This window comes from Brassica napus, chromosome C5 (assembly GCF_020379485.1).
Source record: "Brassica napus cultivar Da-Ae chromosome C5, Da-Ae, whole genome shotgun sequence".
NCBI classification, from domain to species: domain Eukaryota; kingdom Viridiplantae; phylum Streptophyta; class Magnoliopsida; order Brassicales; family Brassicaceae; genus Brassica; species Brassica napus.
This window is the reverse complement of record NC_063448.1, coordinates 28,257,875-28,284,381: the sequence shown is the minus strand read 5'-3', so window position 1 is coordinate 28,284,381 and position 26,507 is coordinate 28,257,875. Positions and strand designations below refer to the sequence as shown.

At 35.9% G+C, this 26,507-nt stretch overlaps 1 protein-coding gene across 1 annotated transcript; it reads left to right on the top strand.

The window, feature by feature from the left end:
* The first annotated feature begins 17,568 nt into the window (after positions 1 to 17,568).
* Positions 17,569 to 20,008, top strand: LOC106425023 (transcription factor bHLH95-like). The gene is made up of 3 exons (XM_013865758.3): positions 17,569 to 18,202; positions 19,057 to 19,566; positions 19,656 to 20,008. Exons 1-3 carry the CDS (start codon positions 17,876 to 17,878, stop codon positions 19,758 to 19,760), a joined length of 942 nt encoding a protein of 313 aa, XP_013721212.2. The 5' UTR covers positions 17,569 to 17,875; the 3' UTR covers positions 19,761 to 20,008.
* The last annotated feature ends 6,499 nt before the right edge of the window (positions 20,009 to 26,507 follow it).

The window sequence follows — 26,507 nt, the reverse complement described above, 5'->3', positions numbered from 1 at the left end:
TTTCCGGTGGAGTTTGTCTGTGAGATCAAGAGGATGGATACTAGGCATAAAGACAAGGAGAAGGAGATTGAGAAGGATAAGGTGACAGCCCCTGGAGATCGTAACCCTAAGGTGAGAGGTGTGGCCGAGAACCACCGGACATAGCCGGCGGATGAACCGTCTGTACGTATGGTTCGGTCTGGTTCGTTTGGTTACACCCATCTCTGATCTTATACTCTATTCTTCATCTATTTCTTGTTTTGGTATTGGATGTTGATGTTTCAGATATGGAGGCATTGATCCTAGGCCTTGGCCGGATCAAAGAACTGATGACAGTTCATGGCTTTGGCCGGACTGACCATGATCAGGATCCATATGGTCTGGGTCGATTCATTGGATTCTGATTATTGGAATCTCTTAGTTGAGATTTATCATGAGTTTACATGAATTTTAATCAATTTTTAGGAATTAATTTGATGATGTCAATTTGTGACCGGTTGGACTGACCATGATCAGGATCCATATGGTCTAGGTCGATTCATTGGATTCTGGTCATGGGAATCTCTTAGTTGGGATTTATCATGAGTTTTCATGAATTTTAATTAATTTTTGAAGCACTTTCGAAATATGTTATATTTTGGTCTGATGAGTCATTTGATGTTTTGATATGATCCAGCCATGCAGTGTGATAGATTCTTGTGTATTAATCTGATCGTGTGTTGTGTTTGTGATGTGTTGGTCTCAGGTACAGACATGGACCGTGGTAAAGGAAAGGGACTATGAGGACTCCAGCCGTGGGAAGATGTGTGGTGATTGGGTCACTGTTGATAGATGTGAAATACTGATAACCTATTGTGCTTGTTGTGAACTTATGCTAGCTTAATGTGCAACTTTTTATGCTAAACAAACGAATGATGTTTGATTCTGTTTATCTATCTATGAAGTTATCTATTTGCCTTATTGATTCTGATTGTTTAAGTGTGTAACAATGAACCTCAAAACACTGATAAATACTTAGAGAATATTGGACTTGAATCGGGATTAATGGAATCAAATTGGTTAGGATTGTTTGGTGAGACTGCGGTCAGGTTGGATTGAGGAATCCAGGATCGGGTCTTACAAGTTGGTATCAGAGCATGCTTGAATCTAGGATTTGTTTGGGTTATTGGTTCACCATACATCGGCTGTTGAGACTCACAGTTACTAAGAAGGCTAAATCTCGGAGAGGAAAGGATGCGGCTGGAGCATCCGGAACCATGGGACAGGATGGTGCTGTTCAAACCGTAGTGTTACCAGTTGGAACCATTCCGACCACAGTGTTACCAACTCAAGAGGGGCTGGGTAACAATGAGACCGGACTTCCAGTGGATCCGATCCTTCCTACTAAGACTCGTGTGGATGCTGCGGATGGTCAGCAAGAGCAAGTCCGAGAGGATGATGCTGAATCATCCAATGCAGAGAATGAAGATAACCTTGGCATTGGTGCAAACAATGTTGGGGTTGATGGTGTGGGGGAGGTAGCTGAGCCGTCTATGGGAGACATACTGGAAGCTATGAAATTCATGGGAGCTCAACTGGTGACCTTGACTCAGGCGTTCACCCCGTTGGTGAATCCGCCTGTGGGACAGGTTACTCCTCTGGTTCGTGCGTCTGCTCAAGTGGCTGGTGTTCGTCCGAGACAGGTAGCTGAGGTTGTGGAGATCGACCCACCAGCTGAGCCTGTCCAGCGTATGGATTACCTGAAGGTTTTGGAGCACATCTCCAAGTTGGGGACTAAACACTTTGCTGGAAGTGTTGATCATAAGGAGGCAGATGAGTGGAGGAGTCGGTTGGTTCGCAACTTCCGCTCGACTCGTTGCCCTGAGGATTATCAGAAGGATATTGCAGTGCACTTCTTGGAAGGTGATGCACACAACTAGTGGTTGGCTCTTGATAAGCGTACCAATGGCACCATTGAACGCTTTGCTGATTTTGAGGTTGAGTTCAACCACAAGTACTTTCCAGTTGAGGCATTGGATCGCCTGGAGTCTAAGTTCTTGGACTTGGTCCAGGGACGTAGGTCGGTCCGTGAGTATGAGGAAGAGTTTAACCGGCTCAGGCGTTATGTGGGTAAGGAGCTGGAGGACGAGGCAGTACAGGTTTGTCGGTTCATCAGAGGCCTTAGGGCCGAGCTCCGGACCTACTCTTCAGTCCGCACCTTCCACACTGTATCTGAGTTGGTTGAAAGGATGGCTATGCTGGAGACCAACCTCGCAGAGGAGGTTAAGCAGAAAGTGAAGAGTGTGACTGTGTCCACCGCTCAGAGTAGTGACAAGAAGAGAAAGAGGGACTCGGCCGAGGAGGGTAAAACCTCAAGTGGTAGGTCTGAGTGCCCTAAGTGTGGCCGATACCATGGTGGTGAGTGCTGGAAGGCCATGGGAGCCTGTACTCATTGTGGTAAGATGGATCATTCTCCTAAGAATTGTCCTAGTCCGGCAAGTGATTCCAGGACTTGTCACTACTGCAGCCAGAAGGAACATTACCGTAGGGATTGCCCTAAGATGCAAGGTGGTCAGAGTAAAGGACATGCAGAGGCAAGAAAGCCGGTCCAGAGCCGGGGCCAGACCTCAGCACCACGTGTGTACGAGCTATCCAAGGATGTGGAAGGGGCTCAGCCTTACAAGACGATCACTAGTAACATTCTAGACTTAAACTTTTTCAATTCCTGTAGAATTGCATGGTATGGAACCTAGGATGGATAGATTCTTTGGTTGAGTCTTGTGTAGGGACCCTAAGTATTGGTGGTGTGGAAACACATGTACTTTTCGATACTGGTGCTACACACAGTTTTGTGAGTCCAGATATGATCAGAAAGGGTATGTTCCGGTATGGAACCTGGAATGGTCCTGACAAAGTGAGTGCAGCCGGAGGGCAGATTATGAACTCACTAGGTCTGGTTAAGGACATCCCAGTGATGATCCTGGACAGGCCGATGCCTGTAGATCTGATTGTTGTCCCCCTAAAGAATCATGAGGTGATCTTAGGTATGGACTGGCTTGGAAAGAATCAGGAAACTCTTGATTGTCACCGGGGAAGGGTGCAATTTGAGAATGAGTTTGGACCGCCGATCAAGTTTCAAGGGGTTTAGCCGACCTCTCGTTGTTTGGTGGTTTCAGCAATCCAAATGGAAAGGATGCTTGGAAATGGTTGTGAGGCCTTCTTGGCTACCATTTACACCGATGAGGTCGTAGGGGGTGGTGACCCGGATGGGATACCGCTGGTCCAGGAGTTCCATGATGGGTTTGGGGCTTTACAGGGCATTCCCCCTAATAGGGCTGACCCATTCATAATAGAACTGGAGCCAGGGACTGCCCCATTGTCCAAAAGTCCATATAGAATGGCTCCGGCTGAGATGGCCGAGCTGAAGAAGCAACTTGAGGAGTTGCTTGATAAGGGTTTCATACGCCCTAGTGTATCACCTTGGGGAGCACCAGTCCTATTTGTGAAAAAGAAGGATGGTAGCTTCAGGTTGTGCATTGATTATCGGGGGTTGAATAGGGTGACTGTGAAGAACAAGTACCCATTGCCCAAGATTGATGAGTTGTTGGATCAACTCCGTAGAGCAAAGTGGTTCTCCAAGATTGACTTGGCCTCTGGATATCATTAGATTCCCATTGCGCAAGGTGATATAAGAAAGACCGCGTTCCGAACCAGGTACGGCCACTATGAGTTTGTGGTCATGCCATTCGGACTGACCAATACGCCAGCTGCATTTATGAAGATGATGAATGGTATCTTCCAGGAGTACTTGGATGAGTTTGTGAATATCTTTATAGATGATATACTCGTGTACTCTAAGTCCAAGGAAGACCATGAGAGGCATCTTAGGGCAGTGCTGGGACGCTTGAGGGAGCTGATACTCTTTGCTAAGTTGAGCAAGTGTAGCTTCTGGCAGAATAGCATTGGTTTTCTTGGACACACGGTGTCTGATCAAGGAGTGTCGGTGGATCAAGAAAAGTTCAAGTGTATACGGGAATGGCCTCAGCCAAAAAATGCTATGGAAGTACGAAGCTTCTTGGGATTGGCCGGCTACTGCCGGAAATTTTTCAAGGGGTTCTCGGGCATAGCTCAGCCCATTACTAAGTTGACAGGCAAGGACGTGAAGTTCGCATGGTCTGAGGAGTGTGAGAGGAGTTTCTCAGCACTCAAGGACATGTTGACTAGTGCACCAGTCCTGGTATTGCCGGAGGCGGATCATCCTTATGTGGTGTATACTAATGCATCAATCACTGGACTCGGATGTCAATCACTGGACTCGGATACACAGCATGGGAAGGTAATAGCCTATGCTTCTCGACAATTGAAGAAGCATGAGGGAAATTATCCGACCCATGATCTGGAAATGGCAGCTGTGGTGTTTGCCTTGAAGATATGGAGATCATATTTGTATGGAGCCAAAGTGAAAATACTTACAAACCATAAAAGTCTAAAGTATATATTCACTCAGCCTGAGCTAAAGTTAAGGCAGAGGAGATGGATGGAGTTTGTTGCAGATTATGATCTGGACATAGCTTATCATCCAGGAAAGGCTAACCTAGTGGCTGATGGCTTGAGCCGCAGGAGAGAGGAGGTATCGGCCAAGAGGGAGGCTGAGGAACTGGAAGAGATGGTTCGGTCACTGCACCTCAACACATTGGTTGGACATAATGAGTCATTGGGGTTGGAGGCAGTGGATCAGGCTGATCTACTTACCAAGATTCGCCAAGTTCAAGGTTTAGATGAGAACCTTAAGAAGGTTGCTTCCAACGACAAGACTGAGTACCAAACGGCGAGTAATGGTACCATCTTGGTCAATGGAAGGATTAGTGTTCCTAACAACCAGGAACTGAAGGAAGAGATTATGAGGCAGACTCATAAATCTAAGTTCTCGGTTCATCCGGGATTGAACAAGATGTATAGAGATCTGAAGAGGTATTACCATTGGGTGAGAATGAAATCTGATGTTGCTGAGTGGGTGGCTAAGTTTCCTACTTGCCAGCTTGTGAAAGCAGAGCATCAGGTTCCCAGTGGTCTACTTCAGAACTTACCTATACTGGAGTGGAAATGGGATCACATCACAATGGACTTCGTGACTAGGTTTCCCACGACCAGGAACCTGAAGGATGCGATATGGGTTGTGGTCGATCGTTTGACCAAGTCGGCAAATTTCTTAGCCATTCGAAAAGGAGATGGTGTAGATCAGATTGTGCGGTTATACATGGATGAGATAGTGCGGTTGCATGGTGTTCCAACAAGCATTGTCTCGGATAGAGATCCAAGGTTTACATCTTACCTGTGGAGGCTTTCCAGAAAGCTTTGGGAACCAGAGTAAACATGAGTACATCCTATCATCCTCAGGCGGATGGACAGTCCGAGAGGACGATTCAGACCTTGGAGGATATACTATGGGCATGTGTTTTAGACTGGGGAGAGTCTTGGGAGAAACACTTATTAGAATCGTTTGTTATTGGTTTGTGGACTTTTAAATTCTATGGAAATCCTATGTTATTCAAAAAGTTTAGTTTTTATTGACTTTGTAATTCTATTAAACTCTTTTGTTATTGGGACATAAATTCTCTCTAGTTTTACTTATAACACTCAACTTTACAAATATCACGTATAGTCATAGGATTCTCAAAATCTATGTAACAAAAACACAAATACGCAAACACAACAAGATTTTCTTACATTTTTATTGTCAAGTCAAAGATAATTGTAAAAAGAAAACTAAAGATAAAAGAAATTATTAAAAATAACAATTTAAAAAATAATCTTTCATGAAATATAACTATTTGATATTAAAATAAAATCATGAGAAAATTCATAGGTTGATTTTAAAAACTTTAGAACAAAAATCAAACAAGACAAATCGAAATGTCAAAATATTAAAAAAACCAAAATTATTATTTAATTTTCAAATAGTTCTATTTTATGAAAGAAGTTTTTTAAAAAAAATAATAATAGAAAGATAAGTTTGGAAAGAAAAGTATATATGAAAATCTATAATAATCAATGACAATTTATACAATACATTGGGTAAGAATTCATCAAATTTACTTAACTTTTAAAAATCTATTAACTCTTAAAATTTTCAAACTCCACACAAATTCTATTTCCAATAGGCCCCCCTAAACTTTTTTAATAATAAAAAATTTTGTATGGAATTTAAAAGTCCATAAACCAATAACAAAGGATTATAATAAGATTTTAAGAATACATAAACCAATAACAATAGAATTTCTAAATTTGAGAGAATTTCTCTCGAGTTTTCAAAGGACGGTACTACAGGAATGCTTCACCCCTGGAACCGGTTCGCTCATCTTCCCCGTCATATGACTGGAGGAGTATTATCTCTGCTAGATTTCTGGTTTGTAAAGGACTAATCAAAAGGGTTGGAACAGAGTCATCTATTTCAGTATGGAATGATCCTTGGATCCCATCCACTCGCCTGAAACCAGCTAACAAAAAATTTCATAACAGTTACTCGGATCTCACAGTGGATGCTCTCATTAATCAGGAATCCCGAACATGGAATTACAGGAAATTAGGACTTTGGTGGAACCACACGATGCAAATATGATTGAAAGTATTCCTCTGAGTAGAAATCAGATGGAAGATAGGAATGGATGGCATTTCACCAATAATGGGAAGTATACGGTACAATCAGGGTATCAAGTAGAAAGGATCTATCCCGACAAGGAAAGACCACCAGAATTTTATGGACCCAATGTGGATATACATAAGGCTTCTGCTGGAAAGTGAAAGTGTCCTCCGAAGTTAAGGCATTTCTTATGGCAGCTATTGACAGGTTGTATAGCTGTAACAAAAAATCTAAAAGCGAGAGGAATACAAGGAGATACATGTTGTACACGGTGTGGCGACCCGGAGGAATCAATAAACCATGTGTTCTTTGAATGTCCCCCGGCATGTCAAGTGTGGGCAGTATCTAAGATCCCATCGAATCCAAACCTTTTTCCTATTGGCTATCTTTTTGCTAATATGGATCATCTGTTTTGGAGATTTAACCCAAAAATGGAAGACCATCAGTTTGCATGGATACTATGGTATATTTGGAAGAGTCGGAAAAATAAAGTATTCACTAATCTTGATATTGATCAGAGGGAAACATTTAACTTAGCAGAATTGGAATCAACACTTTGGACTGAGGCACATGTTACCAATAATCTCAGGGTGGTACATGAAGTACAGATCAGACCTAATTCAGGAACTACAGGAAGATGGTGTTTCACAGATGGTTCTTGGAAAGATAAGAATTTATTTTCAGGGCAGGGCTGGTTCAGTACACTACCGGGGTTTGAGGGTTTGAAAAAGAAAAATCTTGAAAAGAAATTTTGAAATTTTATTTCAAAAGAAGAAAATTTATAACAAAATTCGAATTTGAAAACATATAACTTGAAAATATAAATTTTTAATTATTTATTTATATATTTATTTATATTTTTATATCAATAAAGCAAGAGGTATAAGGATCTTTTGTCATTTAAATGAATTTTTTTTGGCCGTTTTCCCCCTTATGATCTTTTTTGGTAACAAAAGCTTAAAAATAGTCATTTGAAAATATTTCTCTCAAACATATCATAGACACATTTTCAAGCCAAAAATCATCAAAGATTCAGGTTATTTTTTCTATTTTCCGCGTTTTCATTCGATTTGGGTCAAAACGTCATGGCGCTTCCCCGCTTTTTGCAAAAACGGTGAGTAAGCGGCTTCTGCGTCCGCGGTTTAGAGCAAGGACATTAACCAACATTGACATTAATTATATCCCATATATATTAATTGAGAAATATTACAACTTCTTTTTGTAACTACGTGTCATCACTATGATGATTCTTAGAATCACTAGAGAAATAGGTTGGTCCATCAAATTATATAATAAGTTATTTATTAACCATTTTTTTTTTTGTCAGCTTTTATTAACCAAATAATAAATTCATTATTAATGATCTTTATTATTTTCTTAAATAAAAATTACAGAATTGCTTAACGTGACTAAAATATATATGACAATTAATGATTTTGAATAATAAAGATTTGATAAAAATTAGAGTATCTTCTATCATATTTGTTTAATTTTAAATTATTAAAATAAATTAAACACCCACATTAATACTATAATTAAATTTAGATTAGTAGTATATGTTATATTTTGAATTTTTTAAAACGAATATAAATTACTAAAACTGTTAAAAGTCTCATATTCAAATTTTGTGATCCATTGTTTAAAATTTTTGTTATGATAAAATACAAATGATTATAATATCATATAAGTAAGAAGTCTAATTTAATTAACTATTAAGATTAAAAGATATATATATATATATATATATATATATATATATATATATATATATATATATCGTTTTAAATTAAACTATATACCATATAAAATACATAAATATTTTAATTTTTGAAATTTACATTAATTTTTTTTTGATAAAAGCTTTGAACAAACATTGACAACTTAATAAAAAAAATTACTAAAACTATTAATCCCACAATAAAAGTTTTGTTATCTGTAATTTAACATTTTTGCTATAAAAGATACAAATGATAAAAAAACCATATGATTAGAAGGTATCATTTAATAGACATTAATAGTAAAAATATTCTATGTATGTTAATATCTTTTAAATTTAATTATATATCCTATCAAATAGAAAAAATATTGTTTGGATTAATAAAATTGATTTCTATGTTTGCATCAGTTTAATTATATATGTAATAGTTACTGATTTTTAATTATTCAATATATATTTATTATTTCATAATAAAAAAAAATATAATAGATAAAATAATATAATATATATATATATATATATATATATATATATATATATATATAATGCTTATCCCTCACAAGGTGCTGATTTTAATCAAGTAACTTAATTGTTTCATACGCTTAGAGTGGTAAAATTGGGTCACAAGAATTTACGCTAAATTTTTCTCGTATCAACATTTTCTAAAATGGATCGTCTTATTTTTATTTTATTTAATATTTAAATTTAAATCTAAAAGTAAGTAAAACAACCAAAAACTTAAGTAATTAAATTTAGTAAATCTCAAGGGACCAACAAATTTTGCATGGTTGTATAGAACATTAGAAGGCTTTGAGAGATTGATGGGTGCAAGGAATACGAAACCAACTCTATCACCTTTACACTCTGAGGGTAGAAGCTCTCATATGGTCAATGGAATTTAATGAGAAACTTACGTCAGTATCATGTTACATTTGCAACAAATTGCTCTTAATTGGTGAAAATGGTTTTAGAACCAGACGAATGCATTCGCAAACTATATGGAAAACATCCAGGATCCTAAGAGGAAGTTTCAACCACTCAGAGCTCATTCATATACCCCAAACAAAGAATTTAAAGGCGGACAGTCTTACGCGCAGTGCCATGAAACAATCATCTTTTGTCATTTAGATGGATGCACAATCTTAATTGAGTCTATTTACGTTGATGACAAAAAAAAAAACTTAAGTAATTAAATTTATTTACAACCTCATGCAACTTCCATCCTACACCAACATGGACCCAGCCCCACCTCCCCACCTGATACTTGACCTAATTCACAACCCTAGAAACCCAATTTTTAAATTCCCAGTTGTTTATCAAGATTTGCTATCCCATAATCCAAATCAAGATAAAAAATTTCTTCAAACCTTCAATTTTTCTTCTTATCCCAAATTGACCAATCCATCATCATTCTCAATACATTTTATTTCATATAGAACTGAATCTTATCTTCAATGTACAAGATTCACGACAACAAAGAATACAAAGTATTACTAGTACAACTAGATAGAGTATAACTAGTACAACTAGAACACATATGATTAGTATAGGTGGTGTTGGGGTCGAAAACGGTTACGACGAAGTTAATGTCCAAACCTCCGCAAAAATGAGCGTCAGCATCTTTTTACGAAAGTTATACTTCGTAAAAAGTGTCTTTACAAAGAACCTTGCGGAAAAATCTTGTTCTAATCTCGATCGAGCCAAGTACCAATTATCTCAAGGCAACAGACACGTATCCAAATCAGCCACAGACAAGTTCGAGTACGGCAATCGGACAACGGACAAGCCAAGCTCGGTCGTTACGAATCTATCAAGCATGCACACGGCTCGGTCGCTACGTAGCGACCGAGCTCGAGCCAAGCTCGGTCGCTACGTGCACGCGTACGGCTCGGTCGTTACGTAGCGACCGAGCTCCCTTAAAACGTCGATACGACACAAATCCATGCATTTTCGTCTACTCTTTAATGCTATCTCCCGAAAACCGTGGCTAAACCATTTCATGTTTTTCGTCATTCGGAATCATCAATCAAACTTTACGATAAAAACCGCGGAAAGTTTGTTTTTATCGAAGGAACCGTAATAAACGTTTCGAGTCAAAGACGGCCCAAAGAGACCTAAAACGTAACTCGAAGCCCACTTACGATTTCTTAAACCAAAAGCCCATAAGCCGTATGACGGTTTATGCTTGGTTCGTAAGGAAAGATAAATGTCAAGTTTCCGCGGATAAATGTGAAGTTTTCGAAGATAATCACGAAGATTGGGAAAAACAGAATATCTCTATTTTTAAGCTATGACGGCTTAAGGGCAGAAGGGGAAAAGCGTAAACCGACCTAGGAGCGAGTATATAAGGAGTCCTAGGCGAGAGGCAGAAGGGAGAACTTTTTCACAGCAAACTTAGCACTTAGAGCGATTTTAGGCAATTTTCCGTTTTTGTTATTCGAGCTGCGACTCAATTAGGTTTTTGCCGTCTTAGGGTTTTTAGAACTAGGAATCTCGCCGACAGCTCTCGTAGCCCAGGCACTTACCTTGTTGTAAACGCTCAAACGCAGATTCAAAATAAGAACTATCTTGCTCTCTTTTTCGATTTCTTATTTTATTACTGTTTTCGTTTCGTGTTCTGATTGCTTGGCGTGCGGTATTAGCAGATATCTGGGACCTCTGGGAAACTAGGGTTCTCCTACTTTCCTAATTTAAATGAAAATCGACAGTGTGAATTTCGGTTCCTACAGGTGGTACAACTATAAAATGTATAAATAATACAACTTTGCAACTTTGTTCAGGCAACTTATAAGCATAGCCTTTGTTTTCTTAAATCACTGTTTGATTAATGGTCATTTGAGATTATGTGTTATAAGTTTTCAAGTTATCTTTGAGTACAACCTCTTCGGATATACTCATAATATTATGTTTGATATTTGAAATTTTTTAGTGTTTCAAACTTGTTAGGATTTTCTATAAAATTCGATTGATTATTTGTTTTACTAATTGTGTACCAGTAGTACTAGCAGTATTAGTTGTGAAAAATCCATCAAAATGAACAGAGAAAAAAAAGTTACATCTTCTGATAAAAATTGATGAATTTTTTTCTTTGGAGATATTATAGAAAGGGTAATCAACGATAAATGTGTGGAGAGCGTGAGTTGTAGAAAATAGGGATTTTTGGAAAAAAAAATTACTCGAGAAAAATTAAGAATTTTTTTTTGTTGGAAAAAGTCCAATAAAAAGGTAATTTATTAAATCACTGTTTGATTAATGGTCATTTGAGATTATGTGTTATAAGTTTTCATGATATCTTTTAGTACAACCTCTTCGGATCTACTCATAATATTATGTTTAATATTTGAAATTTGTTGGGGTTTCAAACTTGTTAGGATTTTTCTATAATATTTCATTGATAATTTGTTTTACTAGTTGTACTAGTAGTACTATGAGTATTAGTTGTGATAAATCCATCAAAATGAACAGAGAAAAAAAAGAGTTACATCTTCTGATAAAAATTGTTGGATGGAGATCGTAAGTGGTAGAAAATAGGGATAGTGGAGAACGGAGATTGTTGATTTGTTTTCGTGCTGAGATTTTTGGATACTGTAATGACACACGTCAAACCCACAATTGCCAACTTACTTTGTTTTATAATATAAAAGATATAGTTTACTTATTTTATGTAATCTTTAAATTTGTATAAATCGTATTGTAAGAGTAAATGTTAAAAATTATAAACATAGTTTTATAAAACTTAATTTATAACATATGCAGCCCATTATCTAGTTAGTAGGTCTGAGTCCTTTGTTTATCACCCCGTAACTGGTGTGAATTTTTAAAAATATGTCCAAAAACTATTGATAAATTTCTCTTTTTCAAGAAGAGATACCTTCCTCCCAACGGGGAGATCTTTATCATCTTACTCTGGTAAAAAATAAATATTCCCACCATCTCTTCATGAGGTAAAGGTGGTCTTCAACATCACAACATAATTATTAAAAACACACAAGTGATTAATTATGTTTTCTGAATGCAGTTATACCGTGAGTCTTTTATCCATGCATTTAAGGTGCTGTTCGTTTGCTCACTCAGGTGATCCATCTGAGTGAAGATGCAAATCGATGTTCGTTTTGTGCATTATAATGTCACATCCATATGGATCACCCAGCTGAATTTTTAAAAACTCATCTCAAATTCTCACTCAAATGAAAGTGAGTCTTGATGGTGTATTTGGATGCATCTGGATACAGATGCATCTAATTCAGTCCAAAATGATAAATGACAAAAATGACCTTTTAAAATCAAAATATTATTTTAAAACCGTAAATTCTATTTTCTTGCAAATACATTTTTCCGCTAGAACCAAAAAATACATTTTCCCGCAAAAACTGAAAAACACACTTTCCTGCCAAAACCGCAAAATGTGTTTTTTTCTCAAAAAACATAAAGCGCATATTTCCATAAAAACACACTATTCGGTCAAACCAGTAAAACCGCACTTTTTGGCCAAACCCGGAAAAAAATGAATTTTTCCGCCAAAACCGAAATAATGCATATTCCCGCCAAAACCCAAAAACGCATATTCCCGCCAGACCCCCCCCCCCCCAAATAATTTTCCGGCCAAAACCGCAAAAAGCATTTTCTCGTCATAACCGAAAAACGCAGTTTTCCCGTGAAAAACGGAAAACACATTTTCTCGTCGAAACTGGAAAACACATTTTCTCGTCGAAACCGGCAAAATACAATTTTTCCGCGAAAACCGGAAAATTGCATTTTCTCGCAAAAACCGGAAAAATACATTTTCCAGCCGAAACTGGAAAAACCCATTTTTCCGCCGAAACTGGGAAAAAACACTTTCCCGCCAAAGCCAGAAAAATGCATTTTCCCGCCAAAACCGGAAAAATATATTTTCTCGCCTAAACCGGAATAATGCATTTTCCCGCGAAACCCGGAAAAACGCATTTTCCCGCGAAACCAGGAAAAACGCATTTTTCGCGAAACCCGGAAAAATGCATTTTCCGCCAAAACCGTAAAACACATTTTTCCGCCAGAACCGGAAAAACACATTTCCCGCAAAAACCGGAAAAACGTATTTTTCCGCAAAAACCGGAAAACGCATTTTCCCGTCAAAACCGGAAAACGCATTTTTCCGTCAAATCGGAAAAAAACGCATTTCCCGCCAAAACCTAAAAACGTAATTTCCCGCCAAAACCGAAAAACGTATTTTCCCGCCGAAACCGCAAAATGCATTTTTCCGTCAAAAACAGAAAAATGCATTTTTCCCGTCAAAAACTCAAAAATGCATTTTGCGGTTTTGGCGGAAAATGTGCATTTTTGCGTTTTTGACGGGAAAAGTGCATTTTTCTGTTTTTGATGGAAAAATGCACTTTTCCCGTCAAAAACGCAAAAATGCACATTTCCCGCCAAAACCGCAAAATGCATTTTTCCGCCTAAATCGCGGAAAAAAAACTTTTCTTGTCAAACCAGCAAAACACACTTTTTCGTCAAAAACACATTTTCCGTCAAAACCACAAAACATATTTTTTCCGCAAAAACGTATTTTCCGCCAAACCCATGAAAACGTATTTTCCGCCAAAACCGTAAAAATGCTATTTTCCGCCGAAACATAAAAAAAAAATATTAGTCATTTTATTAACAAGCCCACCTGGATGCAGATGCAAGTTAAAAAAAACGAATATAGCTGCATTCAGATGATTCATCTGAATGCATGGACGAAATGAAGAAACAAACAACACCCAGATGAAGCATCTTGATAAGACATCTAGATGGACCATCTGGATGCATCTTCCAGATTTACAAACGAACAGGGCCTAAATAGTTATGTTTTCGCTATCATTTTTTTCAGGGAAAATATCTACTTTAACTTATGTTGTTTTAAAATCTCATTATTGTAATAAAAGAATATGAATAATTTCTTCCAATCTATTGTAAGTTTGAAGATTATGATTATGAAATGTTAGATTACCCAGAAAACTATAGTCACCTAATGTTGTTAATTTTTTTCTATCAACGAGTTGCTGGCCTAATGGTAAAAGAGTGTCTAGTATGCATTCCACCACTCGAATTCAATCTTCGTTGGAAAAAATTATTACATTGTTTGGATTATCAGCAAAAAGGTAAAATCATCTGTTTTTAGAAAATAAATTTTAATTTATTATTTTGTTTGTGTAGATTTCTGTACATAAGAAATTATGGAAACATAGAAAATGTGAAACTTTTTCCGAACCATAAAAGTGTGGTAAATTAATAATAATGTGTTTCAGTTTCTTAATAGTTTTTTTTCCTTTTCTATCGCTCAGATATTGGACTCGAGAATTGTGATGTGTGAATGATTGCCACGTTACATAACACAAGACTTACCAAAATTTGGCTTGTACATGTCAAAGTGTATTGAAATCTAGTCCCGTTTAAACTTGCAACTTCACAAGTGAATATGAGCATATTCAGACAATTTAAAGTTGAGAAAAAGACAAAAATAGCATTAAATCAAGTTTTTGTTCCCAAACTAGCACTCAAGATCAAAAGTCACAAAAATAGTACTTAATGTTTTATCAAAAGTCACAAATTTAGGGTTTAGAGTTAAAGGGTGAGGTTTAGAATTTAGAATTTAGGGTTTAGGGTTTAGGGTTTAGAGTTTAGGGTTTAGAGTTTAGAGTTTAGGGTTTAAGGTTTAGGGTTTAGGGTTTAGGGTTTAGAATTTAGGGTTTAGGGTTTAGAGTTTAGGGTTTAGGGATTAGGGTTTAGGGTTTAGAATTTAGGGTTTAGGGTTTAGAATTTAGGGTTTAGGGTTTAGAGTTGAGAAATGAGGTTTTGGGGATAAGATTTCAAATTTTGAAAAATAAAAAAATTAATATTTTCAAAAGATATAATGCTATTTTGGTCATTTTAGTTTTTGAGTGCTATTTTTGTGATATAAACGTAGAAATGTGCTATTTTGGAGATTTGCCCTTTAAAGTTAATGTAAAAAGAGTTTTTTTTTATATATTAACTTCAAAAGAAAATCAGAAAAGACAATTGAATCTCTGGATATCAATGATTACATGCACTGAAAACCATGAAGATAACGCTCACTTTTACCATCACATAATTATTAGACAGTTAACATAATCACAAGTTAATTAAGGATCTTAAGTTTAGCTTTTCATTCTTTTTTAAATCAGAGTAACAACTTTTTCAATTAAGAGTAGCTTCTTTCATTTATGTTGCTTTGTTTTTGAGTTTGCGCGTAGTATTAATCAAATGAAATATCACATAAAATATTTGACTAGTGAGTTGTGCATGACATATTAGAAATTTTCTTTAATCTTTGGCATTTTATAATTTTAAATACGTTTTATAATACATTCCCGTCAAATAATTAAGTATTCATTTTTTTCTCTAGTGGTTTCCAATTTATTTAGAGCTAGGTACATGAGCCCTTTGCTTCTCAGATAAAAGAAACTGGTAAATGAATAGCGAAATCTTGAAAAATTCTTTGAAATACTTAGTACTCTAATGATATTTCTAGTTTAATAAAATATTTTTTCTAAATTAGTCTTTGATAGAGAATTTTTTTTTTTTTTTTGAAAATTGGTCATAATTAGAGTGTTTAAATGCAGGTTTCAGTGATATAATATCCAAAAATGTGATATCTTAAATCAATATAAAAGTGTGAGAAATTATAAATACAAATATATTTAGGCCTATCTCGTATAGATTTTGTATAAATTTTAGGAAATGTTGGTGAGTTCTATAATATTTCAATGCAATGCAAAAAATCCATATATATATTAAGTGACTGACTAGAGTATTTACATGTTTCCAGGTCCGCTCTTTTGTAAGTTTATTAGCATAATAATTCAATAAAATTATTTTAAACTAAATTGGCTTTCAATTACCATATTTTCTTAAAACCGGAATCATTTAGTCCACTAAATGTTAATAATTTACCATGAAGGTTAAAATTTGAAATTTATACTTTATCTTTTACCATTCGACCACAATTTAAAATGTTACGATATTGGATACAATGCAAGCGCCGAAAGACAAAGCTTCTGATTAAGCATTGTATATGTTTAGTATTTAAAATGTACTTATTTTATAATAGTATATCATGTGTGAAACAGATTTTAAATATTAAATGACTAATAAAATTTTAAAATGAGAAAAAGACAAAAATAGCACTAAATCAAGTTTTTGTTCCCAAACTAGCACTCAAAGTCAAAAGTCACAAAAATAGCACTTAATGTTTTATCAAAAGTCACAAACTTAGGGTTTAGAGTTAAAGGGTGGGGTTTAGGATTTAGGGTTTAGGGTTTAGAGTTTAGGGTTTAGGGTTTAGAGTTTAGGGTTTAGGGTTTAGGGTTTAGGGTTTAGATTTAGGGTTTAGGGTTTAGAGTTTAAGGTTTAGGGTTTAGGTTTAGGGTTTAGGGTTTAGAGTTTAGGGTTTAGGGTTTAGAGTTTAGGGTTTAGGGTTTAGAGTTGAGAAATGAGGTTTTGGGGATAAGATTTCAAATTTTGAAAAATAAAAAAATTAAAATTTTCAAAGGATAAACTTAAAAAGGTGCTATTTTGGTCATTTTAGTTTTTGAGTGCTATTTTTGTGATATAAACTTAGAAATGTGCTATTTTGGAGATTTGCCCTTTTAAAATTTGCATGTGGATTAATTTCCTCAAATACCTAAATTTAAAATTTCAGAAAATAAATTATAGAAATATTTTAAAATGAAATAAAATTAATGATATATCCTAATAAACTAAATATCAGTAAAATAGGGAAATCAGCTATTGATTAAGGAATGCAATTATATATATATGCGTTTTAAAAATATTCAATAACAATTTTAGTTTATTTGAATATATACCTTCTGTATTTTTGGAAAAGAAATGTGTGTCTATCTCATAATTATAACCAAATTTCAAACTTTTATGTAGATTTATCAAAAGTAATAATGACACAGATTGGAAATTCGGAATAATGTAAGAAACTTAAATACGTTTTGGAACCTATTTTCGGCATTTCCAAAGAACAATAAAAACAAATAATTTATACAATATATACGTTATTTGGTTTGAACGTTTTACAAAATACACTTCATGTACAACTGTTATTCTGATTAACTTCACCGTTCCACACAATAATTCGAACGTTGAGAACAAAAATATGCTAAAGACAAATCAGGGTGTTGTGGCATAATGATGAGTTAACTCGTAAATCAATATTCTGGTGATCTCCTTCATAGAAACGCATTTTTCATAGTATGTAATATATGGCCATATGGGCAAGTACATTGAACGTTATAACGTAGGATTGTGGTAGACTAATGGTACACTACATATCATATTTTAGTACTATCAGCTTAAAACTACACAACTGCTTCGAATAAACTTTTACATCGTTTTTATTTTGATGCCTTAGTAACGGTTTCGATAATATTTTGGACTTTTCCTAATAGTTCACTTATCATTTTATTTATATCTTCTCCTATTTTTCTTTCTTTCACCATCTTTAAACGTCTCTCTCTTTTATATAAGGCATTCATAGAAGCATAATAAATACAACAAAGCAAAAAGGTAAAATGAGCATTCAGTTCAATATGACTAATGCTCAAGAGTTGGGGCAAGAGAGTATTGTGTGGGGCATATCCAATTCTGATGATTCTCAAGGTGGCTGCAAGAGAATCGACAAGCAACCGCCTCTAGTGCGTCCTTCTCATCCGTCTGAAATTCCGACATCCGATAAGAAAGCTTCAAAAGGAAAAAAGAGGACCCAAAGAAATGAGAAAAATCATGTAGAAGAATCACCCGATCATGAAATACATATATGGACTGAAAGAGAAAGGAGGAAGAAGATGAGAGATATGTTTGCTAAACTACATGCTTTGCTTCCCCAACTTCCTCCTAAGGTATACCTGATTAAATAATAAACGACTTATCAATGCTTTTTTAGTCTTCATATTTTTTTCCGTATTAAGTTCAGTTTTCGATTGGTAATTTGCATGTGGATCAGGTTAACTGTGTTTTATAAAGAAATTATGCGTATGAACACTAATCATATAATACTGTGGAGATGGTTCAGTCTTATCCAACTCTTCAAAAGAGGAATTTTTGTGAAATGAAATTATATACTCATCCATCTGTTTTTTTGTCAACCTCATCCATATTTAGTTCTGCAAATCTTACCTTCAAAAAAGTTCATTCTTTTTATTACATCATGAAAGATAGTTAGTATCAACTTAGATACGGTTCCATTCTTATATATATATTAGTTTCAAACGATTTCTCAAACAACTAACATAAGATTATGTTTAAGAACAATTTATCTAAATCGTTTGTGGTCTTTTTTTCATCTAGTCAATTGTTTAAGGCGCAGATGGTGTGATCGCACATAAATCAAAATGTCAAATCTTCATTGGCTTGAGGAATTTTAATTTATGTTAATTTTAGTAGCAAGAAAAAGTTATGTTTAGCCATTTTCTCAAAAAAAAAAAAGATTATGTTTTAGATTTCGATTTATTCAACTATTTATGCTTCTTCCTTTTCAAGTTAAGTTTCGTATCCTTTCGCTTCATATAAACACACACACACACACATATATATATATATGTCACTTAGATTTGGTGTAATTTGGCAAACCTGTCAGGCTTTCGATTCCTTGGTTCCTTTTTGTTATACTTTATTTGTGGGGGTGTTAATGTGTCGGATATCTTACGTTACGCAAAATCATGTATTATATACTATTTTAATTCATGATTCACAGGCAGACAAATCAACAATCGTAGACGAGGCAGTGAGCTCCATCAAATCCCTTGAACAAACTTTACATAATCTCCAGATGAGAAAACTCGAGAAACTTCAATATTCTTCGGCTTCAAACACAACAACTACTACTGCTTTCCCTTATGATCCATCTTCTTCTCCTACAATTCTCCTCACACCAATATCAAACCAGCCCCATATCCTTCCCGTAGGTGCCGCCTCAGAAGATTCTTACTCCCGTGAAGCTTTATTGGCCAATCAGATATCTTCTTCCAGCATGAACCTGCCCAACCCTTGTGATGACCCGACTGCTGAGTTTGATACTTGGTCCACACGTAACGCCGTGCTGAATATCTGTGGAAATGAAGCTTTCTTCAGTTTGTGTTGCCCTAAAGACAAATCAGGGGTTTTCACTAATATGTGTTACTTGTTTGAGAAGTATAACATTGACGTTATGTTTGCTAGTGTCTCGTCTAATGTTTTCCGGAGCACCTACATGATCCAAGCACAAGTATAATATATATTATGGTCATAACATGTTTATATGATATGTTGTAGTTTTTGTTATTTATGATGGTTCTTTTCTTTGTAATGGAACAGGTAAAGCCGAGCTATGAGAATCAGTTATTGGGAGATGGGTTTGGAGCTGCGGAAATTTTCAAGCAAGCTGCTCAAGAAATGGCCTTCTATTTTTCATCTCCTTGAATCAAATATGGCTTCGGTTTAAATTTTCAGGTCATAAAATGAAATTTCATTTTTAAGTACTTTAGGGTCTTTTGCAAAGTCCTTTTTATTAATGTGCATGCAGAGATTAGTTTGGACTTTGAACTTTAACACCCATTATAAGAAAAAAAAACAAGAATAAAGAGAAGTGATATCTTCTTGGAACATTGTTGTCTAGTGCTTGTTCCCGGAAATTTTAGTTTATTTTTCCTTAATCAATGTATATTGGCAAATATTGTCCAATAGAATACTGAAGTGCATATATCTGTACGATGAAGGTTAAATTTTCTGTTTTAATGTCAAGATGCATTTATATTTACCCTATTTTTTATTGTCCAATACATTTTTCCAACGTACGTAATAAATTTAAAAACAACAATACTGTTGGTGTAATTTATTTTGAAAAAATGATTGATAACTACCTGAACACTACGAGAAAACAGCGGTATTCTGACGGACATTCCGACGGAAAATGAAATCCTCGGAATATCCCGAGGAATTTCCGAGGAAATTCCGAGGAAACACAAAATTTGGTTTCCTCGGAATTTCCTCGGAATATACCGGCGGAATTCCGAGGAAATACTAATCCGTCGGAATATTCTTATGGAATACCGAGGAAAAACGTATTCCTCGGAAAAAACCGATGAATTCCGAGGATATATTATAGCCGTTGGGGGATTTTAAAAATTCCGAGGAAATTCCGACGAACTAGCCGTTTCCGTCGGAATTCCGTCGGAATTTCCTCGGTCTGTCGGCAGGATTTCAACTATAAATACAAGCACCCCTCTTCCTCTTCATTCACTCCATATCTTCATCCTCCCTCTTACTCTCTTTACACACGAATTTGATTCATAAAAAACATGTCTTCTTCAAATTATTTTCGTTCTTGGATCGATCGACCTCATTTGGATCCGAACACGAGATTGCTTACGGAAGAATACCAACGAGGTATAACCGAATTCATGGGGTTAGTTCACCGACAACCGGAAGCAAAAACAGGTATGTTAAGATGTCCTTGCTCTAATTGTAAAAATAGAAAGGTTATTAAAGAGTGAGATGTTTGGACTCATCTATATTTGAGTGGGTTTACACGAAGTTACAAAATTTGGTATCATCATGGGGAAACTGATTATGAACATGGTAGTACTAGCGAACCTCAGCCAGCGGTTAGATTAGAAGAACCAATTAGAATGGATGTAGATTTTGGTGTAGGTACTGAGCAGATGGTAAATGATCATTTTAGAGGGGAAGATTTACCCAATGCACAAGCTAGGAGATTTTATGATATGTTGGATGCTGGAAAGCAACCATTGTACGAAGGTTGCAGAGATGGTCATTCAGCTTTATCATCTGCTACAAGATTGATGGGCATTAAAACAGATTATAATTTGGCTGAAGACTGTATGGATGCGATTGCTGATTTTGTAAAAGGTATTCTACCCGAGGATAATGTAACTCCTGGTTCATACTACGAGGTTCAGAAACTCGAAGCTGGTCTTGGTTTATCGTATCAGGTAATAGATGTATGCAGCGACAACTGCATGATTTATTGGAGGGCGGAAGAACAGCGGGTTACATGCAAATTTTGTGGAAAGCCTCGTTATAAAGATACGAGTGGAAGAGTTCCAGTGCCATATAAAAAGATGTGGTATTTTCCTTTGACGGAAAGGTTGCAGAGGTTGTATCTGTCTGAACGCACAATGCAACCAATGAGATGGCATGCAGAGCACTCAACAGATGGTGAGATCAGACATCCTTCAGATGCAAAAGCATGGAAGCATTTCCAATCAAAGTATCCCGACTTTGCGTATGAGAGAAGAAATGTCTACCTTGGATTATGTACTGATGGTTTCAGTCCGTTTGGGAAGAGTGGAAGACAGTCTTCTCTATGGCCCGTCATTCTTACACCATACAACCTACCCCCAAACTTGTGCTTGCGACGAGAGTTTTGTTTCTCTCGATTCTCGTTCCCGGACCAGAGCATCCTAAGAAATCACTTGATGTGTTTCTTCAGCCACTAATATATGAGTTGCAACAACTATGGGCTCAAGGTGCTGAAACATACGATGTTTCGTGTAAAGAAAACTTTCAAATGCGGGCAGTACTAATGTGGACAATAAGTGATTTTCCAGCATATGGTATGTTGTCTGGATGGACAATGCATGGAAGGCTATCATGTCCATATTGTCAAGATAACACTGATGCTTTCCAACTAAAACACGGAAGGAAAACGTGTTGGTTTGACTGTCACGGGAGATTCCTACCACCTGATCATCCATATCGTAGGAGTAGGAATTTGTTTACGAAGAACAAGAGGGTGTTTGACAGTCCACCTCCGGAAATTTGTGGGAAAGATTTGAAGATACAACTAAGAGATTTTGGTGCAGAAAGGACGCCAGACGTCGGTGAACATGAGCGTTTTCCGGTAGATTCTGTTGGAGAACTACATAACTGGCACAAAAAAAATATTTTCTGGGATCTGCCATACTGGGAGGATCATCTGCTAAGGCATAATTTAGATGTCATGCATATTGAGAAGAACTTTTTTGACAATCTCATGAACACGATCCTTAATGTTCAAGGTAAAACAAAGGATAATTTGAAGTCAAGACTGGATTTAGTCGATATATGTGCTCGTTCAGAACTTCATGTTGATGAGAATGGTAGGGCTCCTTTTCCCATATACCGACTTGATGCAGAGGGAAAAGATGCGTTCTTCGATTGGATTTCAAACGATGTGGAATTTCCAGACGGTTACGCATTAAATTCGCGTAACTGTATCGACAGAAAGGAAGGAAAGTTTACTGGCTTGAAAAGCCACGATTGCCATGTAATGATGCAGCGCCTCCTTCCATTCGCCTTCATGGAACTATTAGCACGAAATGTTCATGAAGCAATTGCAGGGATAAGTGGTTTCTTCCGCGATTTATGCACGAGATCAGTGACTCTTGAAGGTATTGAAAATTTGAAGACTAACATAGCCGTGATTCAGTGCAACCTTGAGAAGATATTTCCTCCCTCATTTTTTGATGTTATGGAGCATCTTGTTATTCACCTGGCAAGAGAATTGGAACTTGGTGGTCCTGTGCAGTATAGATGGATGTATCTGTATGAGCGGTATATGTTCCATTTGAAGAAGATGGTGAAAAATTTAAGTAGGGTGGAAGGTTTTATAGTCGCACAGATGATCAATGAAGAAACTTCAAACTTTTCCGAGTACTACTTTCCAGCAGAAGTTCAGACCAAAAACAGAAAACCTGCTCGGCATGATGATAGAGGCGAACGGGCAACATATCATGTTACGGTTCCAAACATTTTCACAGACGTTGGACGACTTAGCGGAAAACCAAAGGACCGTCGACTTACTGAGCAGGAGCGCAGTCATTTGCAAACATATTTGCTCACCAACTGCGAAGATGTTCTTCAATATGAGAGGTAAATAAATTAGCTTACAAATTTTTATTTTAACAAGTTGAAATTTAAATCTTAATTAATTACATTATTGTCATCATATACAGGATTTTCATTGCAGAAAAGCGGTTCGAGTATAGATACGCCACAGAGGACGAACTAGAAGAAATGAAGCAGAGAGAATTTTCTGGATGAATGTTTACTTATGTGAGTGCTTTAAACAAATTAAAATATATTTTATCACATATTTATACTAATTCACATTTATTGATATAACATATATATATGTGCTATTAATAGGTGTCTGCTGGTTTGGCCAGAGGTGAAACATATGACGATTGGATACGTGAGATGGTCGTTGGACCAAACTTTGTTGTGAAGTCATATCCGAGATTTTGTACTCGAGGATATGCATTCACAACTCAGAAGAGGAGACATTCGAGTACGACTTATGATGCTGGCGTTTGTTCTGCATCAGGAGATGATGTATACTACGGACACATACATGAGATTTTGGGAATCAAGTATTTGGGCATGGTTGGATTGCGCTGTATTGTTTTCTATTGTGATTGGCACGACAACACTCCAGATCGAGGTGTGAGAACAGATGCATTTGGTGTTACATCAGTAAATTCGAGGCGAAAGCTGCAATATTATGATCTTTTCATTCTTGCTTCTCAGGCCGATCATGTAATTAAATGTTAATTATTCAGAATGATTCATCATCATGTGTATTAATTTATAATTTTACTAATAATTTTCTAAATGTTATACGTTTGTTATATCAAGTACCCCCGGGTAAGGAACAGAGATGATCCATGGGTTACTGTTACAAGATTCAACCCGAGAGGCCGAGTTCAGGGAAGTTCTGAGCTGGAAGATCCACTACAACCAAGCACATCCAGCAACTTAAGTGCAGCAGAAGATTTAGCTGGAGTTGGCCTAATAGTCGATTTAACCGACTTCGGAGAGGAAGCCGTCGTTCACGTAGAGGATGAACCAGTGATTGGAGAGTTTCACCAAGATCCAGATTCAGATTCATCTGGTGATGACGACTCGGAAACAGACTACCATTGATTTTTTTTTTTTTTTTAAGAAATACCGAGGAAATTCCGAGGAAAACTTGATATACTCGATCGATCGATCACATTTTTTTTTTTTTAAAGAAATACCAAGGAATTTGTTTTTCCTCAGAATTCCATCGGAATATTCCGAGGAAATTCCGAGGAAACAAGGTTTTTAAATCGAAAACAACATTTTTCGTTTGAATAACACTTATATAACCCTTATTAAGTGTCTTAGACTTATTATGTAGTCAAAAATTTGTTTCTTACCCTATAATAAACACTTTTCCGATTGTATGAACGAAATCCCCACAACATAAGAGAAACACTTATACACTTTAATGAACGGTAAAGGGAATACTTACAATTCGTTTTGAAATTTTGTTATTTCATGGTTTATGCTCATCTATACAAAGAATCCTCAATGGTATGCATTACAATTGTATAAGAAATGAAATACCGCAAAAAAATTGATGTTTTGAAACCCCAAACACTAGTTCCTCGGTATTTCCTCGGAATATTCCGACGGAATTCCGAGGAAGATAAGGGTTTCCTCGGAATTCCCTCGGAATATTCCGAGGAAATTTCGAGGAAACAAGGTTTTTAAATCGAAAACAACGTTTTTCGGTTTGAATAACACTTATATAACCCTTATTAAGTGTCTTAGACTTATTATGTAGTCAAAAATTTGTTTCTTACCCTCTAATAAACACTTTTCCGATTGTATGAACGAAATCCCCACAAAATAAGAGAAACACTTATACACTTTAATGAACGGTAAAGGGAATACTTACAATTCGTTTTGAAATTTTGTTATTTCATGGTTTATGCTCATCTATACAAAGAATCCTCAATGGTATGCATTACAATTGTATAAGAAATGAAATGCGGCAAAAAAATTGATGTTTTGAAACCCCAAACACTAGTTCCTCGGTATTTCCTCGGAATATTCCGACGGAATTCCGAGGAAGATAAGGGTTTTCTTGGAATTCCCTCGGAATATTCCGAGGAAATTCCGAGGAAACAAGGTTTTTAAATCGAAAACAACGTTTTTCGGTTTGAATAACACTTATATAACCCTTATTAAGTGTCTTAGACTTATTATGTAGTCAAAAATTTGTTTCTTACCCTATAATAAACACTTTTCCGATTGTATGAACGAAATCCCCACAACATAAGAGAAACACTTATATACTTTAATGAACGGTAAAGGGAATACTTACAATTCGTTTTGAAATTTTGTTATTTCATGGTTTATGCTCATCTATACAAAGAATCCTTAATGGTATGCATTAAAATTGTATAAGAAATGAAATACGGCAAAAAAAATTGATGTTTTGAAACCCCAAACACTAGTTCCTCGGTATTTCCTCGGAATATTCCGACGGAATTCCGACGGATATTTTACTATCCGTCGGAATTTCCTCGGAATATTTTCATTTAACCGGGCAAATATTTCGCGAAAATTGAAATTAGAATTCCGACGGAATTCCGACGGATAGTATCCGTCGGACCCTAGGTTTTATAACCACGAGCCGCTTCTTCTTCCCCATTTCTCTCTTCTTCCTCTGCGCGACTCCTCTCTCCTCTCCGGCGATTTCCCCCTGAAATCCGACGATATCTCCGGCGATCTCCCCCTTCTCTTACACAAATCATGTAAGGACTCTATCCCACTCTCTTAGGTTCTATTTGTTAGGTTTTTGTGTAGTTTTGATAGATTTTTGTTAGGGTGATTGGTTAGGATTGTGATTTGGTTGTATAATAGGTTTAGAATTGTGATTTGGTTGAATAATTTGTTTTGTTGAATTGAATTAGAATTTTTTTAGAATTTTTTTTATTTTTTTTGTATTTATAAAATCGATTTTTGTATATAAAATCGATTTTTGTATTTTACAAAACGATTTTTGTATATAAATTCGATTTTTTGGATTTTACAAAATGTTTTTTGTATATAAATTCGATTTTTTGGATTTTACAAAACATTTTTAATATCTATAAAACTTTTTTTGTGATTAAAGTGTTTGTTTCTTGTATTAATTTTCTAATGTATAGTAGATATTATATATAACTATGATAGACCGACCACTACGATAGAAATAGAAAACTAGGAAAATATGGAAATTGGACAATTGGAAAAATAGAAAACTTTCAAAAGTGTGATGAGTATTCGATGTTTTTAATTGGAAATGTTACAAGCACCCTACCGTTTAACAAAATAATCATATCTTTGTGAGTGCTTGTTATAATTAACATA